Source organism: Humulus lupulus, chromosome 8 (assembly GCF_963169125.1).
Source record: "Humulus lupulus chromosome 8, drHumLupu1.1, whole genome shotgun sequence".
Taxonomy (NCBI): Eukaryota; Viridiplantae; Streptophyta; class Magnoliopsida; order Rosales; family Cannabaceae; genus Humulus; species Humulus lupulus.
In genome coordinates this window covers 69,454,867-69,471,885 of record NC_084800.1, presented here as the reverse complement: position 1 = coordinate 69,471,885, position 17,019 = coordinate 69,454,867, and the positions used below count along the sequence as shown (strand labels likewise).

At 32.4% G+C, this 17,019-nt stretch overlaps 1 protein-coding gene across 1 annotated transcript; it reads right to left on the bottom strand.

The window, feature by feature from the left end:
• Positions 1 to 4,197: 4,197 nt before the first annotated feature.
• Positions 4,198 to 4,749, bottom strand: LOC133795568 (glycine-rich cell wall structural protein 1-like). The gene has a single exon (XM_062233021.1). The coding sequence runs from the start codon at positions 4,747 to 4,749 to the stop codon at positions 4,198 to 4,200; it is 552 nt and encodes a 183-aa protein (XP_062089005.1).
• Between the last annotated feature and the right edge of the window lie 12,270 nt (positions 4,750 to 17,019).

Genomic DNA, 17,019 nt, shown 5'->3' with positions numbered 1-17,019 from the left:
ATGAAAGGACCAAAACACCCTTAATTAAAAATCTGCGTTTTTTTTCATTTGTAGACATATCCTGCGGTGCAGGATGTCATTCCTGTGGTTGCAGGAATGCTCTAGAAATGCAAAAATTTCTCTGGAGTTGCGGCCACAAGACACACTTCCTGCAATCGCAGGAAGTGCTCCGAAACACTGTTTTCCACCAATTTTTGTCATTTTGTCGATTTTTCCACCATGTTTCCACACCTAAGTCACCTAAGCCCTTCGACACCTGAAAACATACAAAAACCAGCGTAAAATAGAACAAAACAAAACCAACACCTGATACTTTACCTGAAAAACACATAGATAAATGAGTCTAAAACTCATTTATCAATAATTAATATACATTTAAATTGATTTAATAATTAATTAAATTGATATAATTGATATAATTAATAAAATAAAATTGCAAATCTTCATTAATGAAAATTTATTGATTGATTTACAAGATAAGAAATATTTGTTAGACATATGCAAAATTAACAAAATTTTAGTTACCCATTTTGGTTGTCAAAAACTATGCCTTTAATATATATTTTTCTTTTTAATAAATGAAATATTGTAGTAAATGTAAACAGTAGTCATGTTTGTTAAAATGTTTCGAAAAAATAAACACAAATGTTTAGTATCAGTACAATATACTTAACGGTAAGGGCAAAAATAATGTCATTACCTAAAAAACTCAATTTATATACATGCATATATATGAAAATTCTTAGATAGGAGTATCACTTTTTCCCCTATTGGTTAGGGCAAATTTGCTTTTGGCACGTGGAAAAATTATAACTCATTTTTTTTAAAATGACGATGTATATAATAATTATAACATACATTCCTTCAGTTTTAGAGAAATTCTAATTATTATTAATTAATTAATTTTTATATTATGTTTGAGAAGTTACATGTTGTTGGGATGTTTAATTATGATTTGTTCGAGAATTTAGTGTGGATAAATAATATTTTTTTAATTTTCAAATCAATCATTTTGAAAATCCCTTAGGATACCTTTTTGATGCTTCGTATAATAGAGTATTGACTTATATTTACATATAAATATACAACATTTTTATGAAAGTTAATATCAAATATAATACTATATAAAAATATAATATACAATATAGTATATAATATAATACTAAAATATATATGGTATAACAGGATACCATCCTTAAATAAAATCAATAAAAAGAAAAAATATATATTTATATATATAGTGGGTGTGTCAAATAAGTAATACAATGAATATATAGTACGTTTAAAATAAATTACTCCAATAGTGTTCCAAAAGCTATACTAAATTTGGCAAATGATGCATATTTGGATGAACATTAATTAATTATTATTTTATTTACATTTATACTATTTTTATTATTTTTTTTAGTGTTAGCATACAATATAAATGTAGACTTTTTACTTTTATTTTTTTAGTGAGATAATAATAAAACAAAATAGAAATTTTTTTTCTTCATATTTTAAATAAATATTAAATGAATACTAATGGTTGATTAATTTTTGCATTAAATTTTATAATTGCGCATTAGGGCAATATTATAAAAGTTGTGTCAAATATGTTATTTCTACTCACATTTTGTGTCAAATATATCACAAACATTTAGGAGAATGAAGTACTTGTTAATAAAAAAATGTCATAAATAGTCTCTTAAAATATATGGAATTCGTTGTATGATGGTACAATATTATAATCGTTTCCATTTCCCACAATAAATTATTCACTCTAATAATTACTCTTGCGATTTTCCATTAAGTTGATATGAAGATGGATTATTTTCTAGGTGAGGCAGATAATTCATTTTAAGTTGGAATTCAAAGATTCAACTCTATCCGTTTGATTAATTTTGCCTCGGAACTCTTTAATTACATAATGGAAATTTAGTATTATGGGTAATTTAAATCTGTCGATTCAGATTTCGAAAATGGTGCTTATTATGGGTAATGGAAACCTGTGCCTTCTCAGTTCTCGCCCAACAAGTCCCAGAAACAAATATATACACACACACATAAACAAAAGATTTTGGAAACAAAACTAATATTGGCCAGAGGTTTTTTCTTGATTGACTGCCTCATGGAAGGTAACTAACTGCCTCTATATTTTTATCTATAATTTGCTTATGTTTTATGAATTATGTGTCGTCATTTTTTAAAATATATCTGTTTGTGAGTCGTTTGATAGACAGGATTCTAAGTTGCTTGTTAAAGATTTGTAAAATTGGATTTTATTTGATGAGTTTGTTATTCTTTGAGTCTTTATTGGAGAAAAAAGTTGAGTGTTTGGTGCTTAAAGAACACTACAAAAATAATAATAAGTCGATGAGTGTCTGTAACACTATAATTATGGATACCGATTCATATATAGATTAATTTTTAAAGTTGTTGAAAGATATCCGTTGGACTTTACTGCTTTCTTGTTATTATTATAATGTATATTGTTTCCTTATTACAATAATCCTGTGTGAATTATCTCTCAGTATATATAATGTTATATGTACAATAAAATTTTATTTTATTTTAAATATTTGATTAATTAAGAAAGGAAAAAAATGAAAAACATTGAAGTGGGTTACTTTTGGTTATTTTGCTACGTGATATGAAAAGGTCTTATATTCAATCACAATATGCAGGAAGATACTAATTTTCCCAAAAGGGGACAAAGTTGAATTTATGTAATTGGCTGATTCCGAAACATTTCGTCCTGGATGGAGTAAAAATCTCCACTTTTATTATAGCTTATCAGTTATCAATGAAAATCCTCAATTAACAGTTAAAAAAGGTATTACTGATGTAGAAGTTTCATTTTAATTAATTCATAGCCTAAGAAAACTAGATAAGGAGGTGTTGAATTTTGTTATATATATATACTATTTGCAGAAGCAAAGAATGTGTTTTATGCTGATAACAAGGTTCGGGGTTTCCCTACCTTTATTCCTTTCACTAAACTAAATGATCCTTGCAATGGTTATCTTGGGAGAGACGTTTGCACGGTCGAAGCAGAGGTATATTTTATTGATTATTGAAAAGTTGGTTATATTAAGTACATTTTTTGTCAAGAAATTAAGTATTTTTATTCTGGTCTTTTGGATATATCGCATAAATTGCAGGTGAGGTTCAATATTGAAGAACAAGACAAAAAGAAATATGAGGAGGCTGATCAGGTTATATATATGCCTAATGCTTAATTATTAGTTATATTATTTTAGTCATCTAATTCATTTCTCTATTAAATTGTTTCAGAAGCCAACACACGAAAAAAACAGAAAAAACTACTTCATCTTCATTTTCTGAATATGACACTTTGTTTATTAGCATTCAAAATCTATTAGAAGGAGAGACTTTTGATTCAGACAACTTCATAAGCAGCTTACATCCTCCTTCTTGGAGCGTTGAAGAGATTGCAAATGCAAAAAGTAGCTGGAAACAATGCCTTGATCTTGGTCTTGATAATGTCATCCGAATGGGGAGAGATTTCGAGCTCAAGAAATCGTTTTCAATCTTGCTGAGTAGCAAGAGCTTAGGCAAGGAGGACAAGGTAGACGAGGTAACCGAGTTTATGGCTAATTTTGACCAAAGTTGTGAAGAGTATGAAGTTGCAAAACAAGAGTTGAGAGAGGTCCAAGAGAAGGAAAAGTCGATAGAAGATCTTAAAACTTCTATGAGGCAACGGTGTTCTGATTTCTTGCAGTTGAGGAAACGAGCTGAGGCTGATGATAATGAAATAGCCAAGCTGGAGAGACAATTGGCCGAAAGGAAGGCGAATAAGGAACGACTTGCAAAGAGGCTTGAGGTTATGGCTGTTCGAGTGAATGCCTTAAAACAGGCATTGGTCAGTACTGAAGAGGATTATGGGAAGCTTTCCGTGCTCAAGAAACAACATGCGGAGAGGGTGATTGGTGAAATGAAAAGCTCCTGGCAGAATTTGAAGGTATATCACGTAAAGTATTTAAAATGATTTTGTGTATCAATTAATTTTTTTAAATTGAATTTTTATGCATTGCATTTTAAAAAATAAAATAAAATAAAATGTCGTCCATGTAAATCTCAGGTTCAACTGTCTGCAGCTTCAGAGGTCAGCCACTCCGACCCCCACACTCACACTCAGAGTGCCCCGAAATCTACATCATCAACGAAACAGCAACCGAAAGATGATCAACTGCTTCAGGGATCACCCAAACCCACATCCAAACCCACCACACCCACACCCACACCCACACCCACACCCAAACCCACAACACACACACCCAAACCCACCACACCCACACCCACACCCACACCCAAACCCACTACACCCACACCCACACCCATACCCAGACCCACACCCACAACCATACCCACAACACCCACACCCAAACCCACTACACCCACACCCACAACCATACCCACACCCATACCCACACCCACACCCAAACCCACTACACCCACACCCACACCCACACCCAAACCCACACCCAAACCCACTACACCCACACCCATACCCAGACCCACACCCACACTCAGACCCACACCCCCCACACCCACACCCACTACACCCACACCCACACCCACACCCACACCCATACCCAGACCCACACCCACAACCACACCCACAACACCCACACCCACACCCAGACCCACACCCACACCCACACCCAAACCCACTACACCCACACCCACAACCATACCCATACCCAAACCCACACCCAAACCCACTACTCCCACACCCACACCCATACCCAGACCCACACCCACACCCAAACGTAAATTAAAATAAAAAAGGAAAATAAATCAAGAATAAAAACATCTCGGACGGAGTACGCACCCACACCAGCAATACATCTTCCAACACCCACACCCCCAATATCGAAAAACGATCACCCACTAAGTCCCATCCCAGCTAATGCTCGACTCTACAAGTGGGATTGGTGACTTTGAAACATGAGTGTTCGTTGTCTACGGAGAGGTCGAGGTTGCATTGTTGTCGAACGAGAATGGAGAGGGAAACTCATTGGCTAGCTTTTCAAAAAAAATGTTTTCATTTTGTGAACTCCTAAAGTTATTTATATAATTAATTTTTTTTTTCTGTGTATTTAATTTTGCTATTTATCTTGATTTGAAATTTTGTTTTGTCGCAAAAAAAAATGTAGTTTATAAAATTGTGAATATTTTATTCTAGAAAATATACTAGCGGTTTTCATAATAATTGAAAGTATACTTTTCTTGAATTATTATTAAAATATACTTTAAAAAATTCTAAAAAATTATGTAATACAAATTAGCATTTATTCCTAACATGCACCTTAGAACTTTCAATAACTTTCGCACTTGGAGATGGTGAAAAGTTTTTAACTAATGATGCTACCTAATTTGTTTAAAGATTTTTATGTAAAATTTATTTGTACTTGTGGCAAATAAGCTAAATTCGCCTATTTAGAGGTTGAGAAATTTGCAGTATTAATTATTATGTAGTTAAATCGTAATGTAAATTTTTTTTGGGGAAAAATTCTTCTCGTTACGCACTTGGTAAGGACGTTGGTGTAACACCCTGGTTACCCCAGAATAGTTATGGTGAACGATGGATCGGAAATTTGACTCGCTACCCGAGTCATTTGGTCAAAAACGTGCTCTAAGTGTAATCAACAGGTTAAGGTATAAAACCAATAAAAAGGAAAATGGATGTTTTCATTACAAACAGCTCTGCAGAGCTAATCAAAACATTTACAAGTTGTTCTCAGTACAAAATGGTCACTACTGTTTAAAATTTACAATCCCGCCGACCTAAGCGGCAAAAATAGGGTAAACCCCCTAGTTTTTCTGAGAACTCCTTGGCCGTGGTGGTCAAGCGGCCGCATATGTACACATCACCACCTAAGCTCTCCACTCAAGGCTAGGTGAGCTTTTCTTTTCCTTTACCTGCACCACATAGCACCCATGAGCCAAAGCCTGGCAAGAAAACATAACACTATTCATAAACATTATCAAATGATTATCATTATAATCACACTGAGCATAAAGCTTTCAAACAAATGAGTGAACATCACATGAGGTCCTGATAAACCATACTGAGTGACTGACAAGCAAGTCACTAATTCAAAAGGAAGAGTGGCTGCTAGGTAAGCCACTAGCCTTCAACAGGTTCTGGTAAACCATACTGAATGACTGACAAGCATGTCACTGTTTTAAGTGGGAGAGTGGCTGCTAGGTAAGCCACTAGCCTCCAAGCGTTTATTTCATTCATCGACCCTCGAGGTCGGTCTGGCATTAATGCTCTTTGAGTCATTCAACGCTGATAGTCGATTAGATCTAATCATTATTGGCTTGCGTTAACACACTAAGGCCATCCTGACTAATGAGTCAGCTCAATGTGACCAGTGCCCAGTACCACTGCCGAACCTGACTAATAAGTCACAGCTTCACAGTTGATATTAGCACCTTTGCCAAATCTGACTAATAAGTCAGTACCATGCACAAGTGAGCAACATATGCTAAACATTCTATATTCAATCCAAGTCCATATTTACACAACCAGCATGCCTCATGAATATCCATGCATGTCACACTTGGGGTGCAGTTTTCTTACCTCTGGTTCGAGCTAGAATGAATAAAGAACGACCCTTGAGAACGATCAACGTTTTGGTCTTTTAGCGGTTACCTGGTCATAACCAATTATGGGATTCCATCAATAAAATGAATAATACAACATTCCCAAACCAAAACCTAACCTCCGGGACCTCAAACACTACTCAACCAGGTAGTAGGTTCAACCCCGAGGCCTTAGGCGTGAATCCCCAAGCTAAAAACACTTTTCTGGCCAAAAAGCCACTAAGGGTCGCGACCCTCCCCTGCTGCGCCGCGGCGCGCCTCCAAACAGAGGCGGCCTAACCCTGACAGGTACCTTGGGCCGCGACTCACCTATGCCATGCCGCGGCTCAATATGCAAAATAGCCCAGAATTCAGCACGCACCAGCAAACCTCCTCCTACGTTTTCCCTTGGAACCAGCCCTTCAAACCAACCCAAAACACCAACCTAACACCCAATTTAACCTCTAAACATCACCCATAACTCTCCCTCATCAAAACCCAAGCTAAACTTCAAACTAACTCCCTTTGATTCCAACTATCCACCTAGTGATTACAAGCTGAAAACTCAAAGCTAAAACAGAGATAAACCAGAAAGTTATGGCTGAAACTCACCTCAAATTCAAAATCAAACCCTCTTCAATGGCTGAACCAAGTCTACAACCTTAGCCCCTTGATTTCCTAGCTTGATTCCACACTTTGTTCTCAACAACTCCAAAGAAGAAAAGAGAGAAATGGATGTATGGGAAAGGAAGTTCTTGCTCTGTTTTTGTTCTGTTTCTACAGCCATCCAAAGCCATATAAATCCAAACTCAAATGACTAAAATAACCCCAGGTCTTTAAAAGTTTCTAAAGCCTTCCCAAGGGCAAAGTTGGTACTTTCCACCTATCCCGTTAATTATAATTAACGCTTCCCAATTCCCGCTAATCTTGTTATTCTCAAACACCAATAATTCACATCTCGTTACCCTTTAAAACCCAGTAACACTCCAATCATTAAAACACCCCGAGACTCACCCCGAGCCTTGAGCTTAAACCTGTTATGACCAAACCGATAATTAACATACCATGATCGTCTCATGCCGAATGGCTCGAACAAACCCACATTATAATGTGGTCTCAAAATATATCACCAACATGCATCCAAATAAACAATTTACCCTCAACGGGCCAAATTACCATCACACCCCTGTAGTTAAAAATATGGACTCACATGCATGCAATTTCACATCATATTATAATATAATCAACATATACATGCATTTTATCAATTAATAACATAATTAAGCAAGTATGGCCCTCCCGGCCTACTATTCACGCCGTTAAACACATCGGAGAATTTGGGGCATTACAGTTGGTCCTTCAATCGTTAAGTATGTCAAGTAGTACACGTGGCAACACCCGATTGGCGACAAAATTAGCTTTAGAGAAATTTGCTGCATAAATACTATGTAACTCATTTTGTTGCACTTTAATGCTTATGTAAATTTTTTGTTGCCAAAAATTAAATAAAAAAATTTATTCTGCTCAAACAATTATTTAAATATAGTTAACAGATTATTGAAATGTTAATTAAAACAAAAACAATAAACAATTGATCTAAACAAAACTAAGAATTTAATACATTTTTAAGATGAATTTTTTATTGTTTTTGTTTTAATTAACATTTCAATAATTTGAAAATTAGATTTTAGTAATTTTTTAATTGTTATATTTTAATTAACAACTTATTGAAATGTTAGTTAAAAAAAATAATAAAAATATCATCTTCAAAACTAAGAATTTAATCAATTTTTAAGATGAATTTAAATGTTTCTTAAGATAAATAATTTGTTAATTAGATTTTAGTAATTTTTTGAGGTGAATAAATTATTTTATTTAATTTTTTGCAACAAAAAATTTACTTAGGCATTAAAGTGCAACAAAATGAGCTACATAGATATTAATGCCACAAATTTCTCAAAAGCGAATTTTACCTCCAATCGGGTGTTGTATACCTCCTGACACATTTAACGGCTGAGAGACCAACGTCCGCACCAAATGTGTAATGGTAGGGGTTTTTGCCGCCAAAACATTTACATAAGGATTTAAGTGAAACAAAATGAACTACATAGGGATTAATGCCGCAAATTTCCCAAAGAGTAAATGTAAATTCACCTATTTGTACTTGTGGCAAATAAGTTAAATTCACATATTTACATTTTCAAATATTAAATGGTGGGATTAAGATAAAATTAATATTTTAGAATTATTTAATAGTTGTAGAAGTTACCATCACAATAAAGGGGTCATAATCTTTCTTGTACAAATTTGGATCGAACATCCTCCAACTTTCTCAACAAAGTAATTGTTGATGTGACCAACTATACATAAAACTTAAAAAAAAAGTTAATAATGTAATAATAAAGATAAAAATAAAATAAAATATGATATAATCACAAAAACTTAGCTACGATAACAAACATATTTATGTATGGAAGACTTCTCAATCGTTATTACTCATGTATAGTTACCATAAATCACTAAACAATTTTTTGATGATGAATGATTATAATGATGATGAAAATAAATAAATAAAATATATAAAATCAACAATTTCAAATTTTTTAGATTAATTAGGCAATAAACATTAGTTAGAAAGATAAAAGTCACATTAATTATTCCCATCAATTCCAAAATGTTTTTTTTTCTTATGGAATGGATAAAATGAATGAATCAAGAATGAAGATGGAATGAAGAACACATATTAAATAAGATTTTTTTTATTCTTTATTTAATAAATATGTGACCGTCATGTCATTAGGTATCCCTTCCAAAAGTTTGAAAAAATCAAAATTTATTTTTAGAAATATTATTTAACAATTATAAATATGGATCATTGATCTTAATCCAATAGTTAATATTAAGTAACCATCCATGGGTAGTAATCATTAAGAGTGCCTCCATTATGTATATATATAGCATTACTTTTATTGATTATCTTATACTTACTAATTTATTAGATTTTGATGTCTTTTTTTCCAACCACCTCAACCAATCTATATATCAACCACACAAACATTCGATAACTTCTAAAATATGATAGAAAAATTAAATAAAGATGTTAGAATATAAATGTCAATAATAATTATTATTAACATAAAAACTAAAATTTAATAAAATTAATTACTATTGATGTAGAAACTAAAATATAATTGAATTACTCCATCTATTGACCTTATTATTATTATTATTATTATTATTATTATTATTATTATTATTATTATTATAAAAAATTTAATTAAATTAAATTAATTACTACTATTATTAGAAAAATGAATAAAAAAATAGGAAAAAAAAGATCATATAGAGAGTAAATTGTAGAAATTTTGATATGCCACATGAACTCCTGGGAGGTAGATTTATATATATATAGAATATATATATCTATAGATAGAAAATAAAAGAAAATAAAATAAAGTAGAATTAATTACTATTATTATTAAAATTAAATAAAAAATAGAAAATAAAATAAAATAGAGAGAGTAAATTGTATACCTTTGTAGGACTTGAGCACAAAATTGTAGAACTTTGAATTACCTTTGACCATGTATAGATCATTAAAAACAAATATTTGGGTAAAAAAATTACGACTTTATTACTGTTGTATCCTAATTTTAGCACAAGTTCACTCACTCAGCTCGGGTACAGCTGGTAGGTAAATACGTGGAAAGATAACCAAGTAGAATAGCTGATTATTAACCATGTGAGCAGCTCGAGATTCATAATGGCCAGACCTAATATTAGGCGTCCAGAGTTCATTCTGAGCTAAGAGTAAAATAGTTGTCAAACACGAGCTCGGAGTTAGATAGCTGTCAAAGCACGAGCTCAGGTGAGATATGCAGCTCGTGATGAATTAGACATAACGCATACTAAAAGATCTCAAGAGTCGGGGATTCTTTATACGCTCATTAATGACCAGGTTGTATCGTATTTATGTAATTTATTACGCGAGATAGCAGGAGCGTATTTATTATGTTATCAAATCATATTCCAACATAAATGAGAATAATATGTATTAATTATATACCATATGTGTAATTACACGGTTTGTTTACACGGTTACCCAAACCTGTCCATGGAATTCCCCTATAAATACTGGGAATATTGGACAAGAAAGGGGACCATTATTATGTATTACCGAAACTTTGCCAAAATAGAGAGAAATAGTAATAATATTGACTCATGGACTAGGTGAATTTTAATCACCGAACCACGTAAAATTTCTGTGTTTTTGAGTGAGTTCTTGTTATTTCGGTTTACTATGAAGCATTAATCTACCCATTTTATTTCTTAATATCTCTGTATGCCCTGGTTTTCCCACGGGCTGATTAGAAGGCCGAGCTACGAACTAATCACGATTAGCCCATTAACATCCCTAAGACCAGAGCTCCCGTTTCGAGGTCGTACCTTCTTAGCTCGAGTAATCCCTGAGGACTCGCCAAGGTTGCCTAGGACTGGGGGAAGGAATCCGAAGGCCTCAGGTCGGGTCAGGGGAGCAGCTCGTGGCACGAGCTATGTATGGAGCTCTGACCCTCTGTAAAGTCAACACACGCAAGATAAACGTGCATATACCTGACATCACGTGTCCGATATCTCCCTGACTTCTCGGACACGCAGCAGGAACGTGCGTGTTCAGATATCCACGGCTGGGTTGGGCCGTGCGGCCCATTATCTCCTTACCTATCGATTTGACCATACTTATGTGTCAGGTTTAGGAATTAATCATGAATGTCACAGAGTTGATATGACAAATAATAAGGTCACGGGATGACCTCCTTACCAACTTCCAGGTGCCTTCTCCTATAAATATGGAGAACCTGGGAGTTGATAGGGGTTGGAAAAAATAGTCTCTGAATAGATATATGCTTTGTAACCAAATACCCACAATATATCAATAATATTGACTAGTGGAGTAGAAAGATTTGAACCTTTGAACCACTTAAAAACGTGTCTTGAGTCACCTAGTTCATTCTCTAAGATTCTATATCTGCGACGGTTCTATATTCAGCACTAATCCCTTTCTCTTCTTCTCTTAATTACCTGTTGGCGAAGAACCGCGTCAACAATCTCGTTGGCGAAAAATCGCGTCAATAGTTTTGTGCTTTCATTGAGAGTAAATTAGTTCTACACAAGTTCCAGTCAATTTAGAGACTGGGCAACTTGAGCCCATCTCGGATAGCTGGATGGATACTCACCATAAATCAGGCACAGGGTGGGTGACAGAGACAGCCAAAAATACTTGGGTACGTTAAGTTTTTTTAAACATTTTTCAAAATTTTAATTGTTTGTTTACAAAACATAATTACATTATACATTGTATCATAGGAGGAATTGCGTGCATATCGCGACACACAGCAGACACAGACAACTGATACTGAGAGTTCCACACCAGTTTCGAGTCACTACAAGAAAAAATGCTTTTAATAACACCAAAAATGTGTTATCAAAACCTACGATAACACTTTCTGATGTGTTAAGACAGACTGTGTTATCGTAGGTCAGGGTACTTACCATAACACTTTATCAGTGTTATACAGGTGTTATTGTACTGTCAACGATAACACAATTTCTGTGTTATTTTAATATATAGATAAGTGTTGAATTATGTTATTTATAGTCGATACTATAACACTTTTTTTGTGTTATACTACACTTTAGTATAACATTTTTTTTGTGTTATACTACACTTTACTAGAACACTTTTTTTGTGTTATACTACACTTTACTATAACACTTTTTTTGTGTTATACTACACTTTAGTATAACACATTATTTGTGTTATATAATGAAGTTTCCATAACATAATTCTTTGCATAAAAAGTGTTATTGTAATATATATTATAACTTAATTTTCGTATTATTGTTATATTTAGATATATTTAAATTCTCATTATATATTTTATTTATATTACACTAATTTATTCTATTATATTTTAATTTTTTTATATAATTAAAATTAACTTTCTAATATATACTAGCATCATCAAATGAACTTGACTTTCAAATAACAAAAAGTAAGAACATTCTACATTGAATTAACAATCCACAATTTAGTTTAAAACATACAACACTGTCATTAACAACAAAATATTCTTTAAGTATTCAAAGAGTCTAAAAGTTACTACTTTCAAGGAGTCTTAAGTATCCTTTTATACTTCGCTTGTCATATCTGCAAAATAAACAAAGAAATATTTTATTGTTATTATCTAGCATCACAAATTACTTCTAGAAAAATGCTATGGAAATTATATCCAAGAAAGGACACCACATACAAAATAATAGATTCAAAACTACACCAAAGCAAACAAAGAAACCAAACACTAAATTATAAGACATTAGTTATTTTTTGAGTATAAAAATGTACCTCTTGGAACAACTTTTTTAGAAGGCCATGCAACTGTGGAACCAACTGCTTCTTATATTGTAAGCATTGCATGATTAGGACGAAATAAGTAAGACTCTGGTACAATAGCAACATCAACCCATACTCGCATAAAGTCTGGTCCAAGAGGCTTTCCATGTACAGTTATATTTGGATCACTAGAATCCCAACGACCTTCAGCAACAATTGCATCTGCCCAGTCAAGCAAGTAGCAAGCATTTTTCCCTTCTGTAAAGTTATTTCTTTTTTCTAGTGCAACACTCTACCAAATTTATTTTAAAGACAATATATTAGTTTCTGTAATTGTTCTTCTAAAATGAAAATTTAAAACAATAACAACTTTTATAATTTACCTTAGGGGACTGAACATTGTTTGACTGTGGTACATTGCGAGACTGTCCTTCGCTTGGTGTCACTTTACCACCAACCTAAATATAAAACCAAGATAAGTTTTATTGGAAGAAAAGAAAACTAAGATTTATAAGTGCAAGATAGAAATACCACCAAGTGTTCTTTAAGTAGATTCATCATTTCAGTCATTTTGAGCTTCATATTATAATTGATTCCAGATTTGTGGTTTATAGATCATTATTAGTTCTCAGTTTGATTATATAACCGTGTATGGTGAGTTGTGTTCAGAATAAGTGGTAAACATTTCTAGAAGAATAGGGTTATTTTAGATTTAGAGAGAGAATTAAGACAAAAAATAAAATAGAACTTTAGAGAGAAATAGAATAATAACAGAGAAGGTGAACATTTAAAGAGAATCAAGAGAGGAAGAATTCAGCAATTCATTCATTTCTTACTAGTGTCAAAAACAATGTCAAGAAGACTGGATACTATTTTAACAAAGCCCAGCAGGTCTAGTCGTTTTGACTTTTCTCAGGTAAGCTCTGCTAATTACTAATTTTTTTTTAACAAAAATGTGATGAGAAATATTTTTTTCACTAATGTTTACTTAGCTCTCCAAAGTTTCTGTTAGGAGGTTGGAGGATATTGGAACCAAAATGATTAACTTATAATTTATTTCTTTTTGGGTACAGATAAAAACACTGAATTTTTTTCCATTAATTTGATGGTTTCAAGTGAATATTTGTTATCTAATTCTTATCTAGGGTGCATGTGAAGTGGACAACTTCAAATTTGATGCACTTGACTAGGTTTGCTTTACTACTGGAAAAAGAAATAGATCTTTGATGTGTGTATGATTACACAGGAAAAAAACTATTGTTTGGTACTGTCCTAAGCATTTTTAGACTAGGCTTCATTTCATTCTACTCTAGCTTGTATCCAAATTATTAGATTCATATTCAATAGATGTGTTCAATTTTTCTGGAGACTGATTTTAATTTTAGCAACAAGTATGATAGGCTCAAATTGATATCAAACAATAGGAGAATTTTAAAAGAGCTGTGAGTTATGAATTTTCAAAATTTGATAAAAATTTATGAGAATTTACCATAGTTTCTGGATAGCCAACTTTGAGTATCCGTTTTACCAAGTAAAAATGCCTAAAATGATTTTATTTTTGGTGTGAGTGTTTTTTACACAGCCTATTATGGTCCTAAAAATTTTTGGACCAGATTAATAAACCAAATAGATTTTATAAAGTCTCAAAATTTGAGATGACACTGAGGGCAACTGCTACTGCTATGAATGTAGTCAATTCATAGTGCATGTGTTCCCATCACATCAAGCTCTCCTAAAATAACATCTTTCGAATAAAGCAACTTAATTTGTATGCTACTGTACTGAGTAGAGTAGTGACCTGTGCTGTGACCATATGAGCTATCGTAATAACCAATCCAACGAGCTGATGGCAACTCCTTTGCCATAAGTGCAAGTGTTCAAAAATAGTTAAAAGAGGTGTTTGGTATAGGAGTTGTGTATTATGGTAGTCAAAAATTTAGATTAAGAGAATGTTAAACTCAAATATTTATAAGAATTAAGATTATATAAAGTTAAATTAAAAATAAAACTTATTTGGAAACACAAATCTCAAATTATTAAAAATAAATTTATCTTACATTTAATTTTAAAATTTTCATTCCCACCAAATTTAAACCCATTAATAAACATTCCCTTAAATTTTAGCTATTCCTATTTCTTAACTTTCAACCAGTCAATTGTGGGGAGCCTTCAATATTTAGAATTTTTTTTTTATTATTATTATTGTATTCCTAATTTAACATAACATTATTAAACATAGCTAAAAACATTTTTTTTAAAAAACAAAGGGAAAGTCATAATAAGGATTGATGTAATACCCCTATCCTAATTATATTTTTGTGCTGATTTATTTTAATTTTGATTGCGATTTATACAAAAATCCTAACAAAAAATACAAGCTCTATTCCACCCCCTAGCTCCCCACGCTAAATCAACTACAAAATTTGTAATTAATGAACTAAAGTGATAAAATAATTATTTAATTAAATATTCTCTTTAAACTTGTTTGAGAATACATTGGCTGGTGTGTGTTTGATTGACTGTACTGCGATTATTAGTTATTACAGTTTATATGATTTTTGATAATGAACACCATAATTATTTGCATATTTGTTATGGTTGGTAAGGCACTGCTGTTTTGGCAGGACGTCATATATTCTCTTTCTTTCTATATTTTTTTTTGGGAAATAAACAGGAGTTGGCTGTTCTAAAATTTGTTTTCTTTGGAATATAATACAGTGTATGCTTGTATTCTTATGCAGAGATCTTTCAGGCATGACAGAATCGTGGAAGGTCTTAATGTTACTGAAGAAATGTTGAACCCTAACTCAGTGGCGAGGCAGATAAGCGACCAAATTTCGCTTGCAAAAGCTTTTGTTGTGATCCATAAACTCTGTATTCCTTATTGCTCAAATGGTTTTGATTGTTCTAGTGCTGAGATTTTTAATTGTATGTTATAGCAGTTACTTGATTTTCTAGTACCATGATTCTTAGTCCCACTAAAGATTTATTGGTCTAAATCTATTACTAATTTCTAGTACTTTAGTTTCATTAAGCTTTCAAGAGATTCTAGTGTTGTTTTTAATTTAATAATCAGATTCTAAAATGGTAGCCACTAACTAATTGGGTTTGGATCAAAGACAAGATTTTAGCTTGGGTTGTGGCAATTAAATCTAATCTATACATATGGAAATAATGAAAACAATATGACTAAATGAAAAATTTAATCTATACATATAATGAAAAATCTAATCTATACATATAAAAGCTTACCTAACCATCTATCAATACAAAGTCAAAAAATTCAAACAACACACAATAAGTTTTCTTCCTTATATCACCGCAGCACACAAACAAATTTTCCAGAACCTACTTCTCTAATACACACAAGTTTTCAACCTTCCGTTATCACCGCAGCACACAATTTTAATCTCAGAACCTACTTCTCTATGGATGAATATTTAAGATATTCAAACTCCTCTAATATTTTAAATATATTAATAATAAGAGTTAAAAGAACAAATTCCGTACCTCTTGCAAATTACCTTTGCAATGCTCCTTGCCAATTCGATCCCCAACCTAAAGAATATAATCAATACTTAAAAGATTAATACAAAATTAAAATTTGTCAATAGATATTAAACAAGCATGTATGATAAACTAACAAACTAAACAACATGGCAAGCAAGCTCAAACAACCAAAAATAAAAGTTGGAATATGACCAATCAGAATAAGGATTAACTGTTCAGTGGATGGGTTTAAACTTTACAAGAGTGATATTGCATTGAAATATTGGGCTTTCTATTTTTCTTACTATTTTTCTTACTGTTTAAATTGTTCAGTGGACGCTTTCTATACGTGTTTAGTGTAAAGCAGACCCAAAGTTGGGTTCCCCTTAAAAAAAAAAGAAAAAGAAAGACCCAAAGTTGGGTTTAGTCTAGATCAGCATTCCTATAAATTAAGATTAAAGGTACATATTATTTTGTATTAACTTTTCATGAACTTTACCACTTCCTCAGCCTATCAACTCTATTTGGTAAGATTGCTGGTT

Coding starts and splice junctions, on each gene's coding strand:
- LOC133795568 (XM_062233021.1), bottom strand. CDS start 4,749: ATGGGTGTGGGTGTGGGAGTAGTGGGTTTGGGTGTGGGTTTGGGTATG.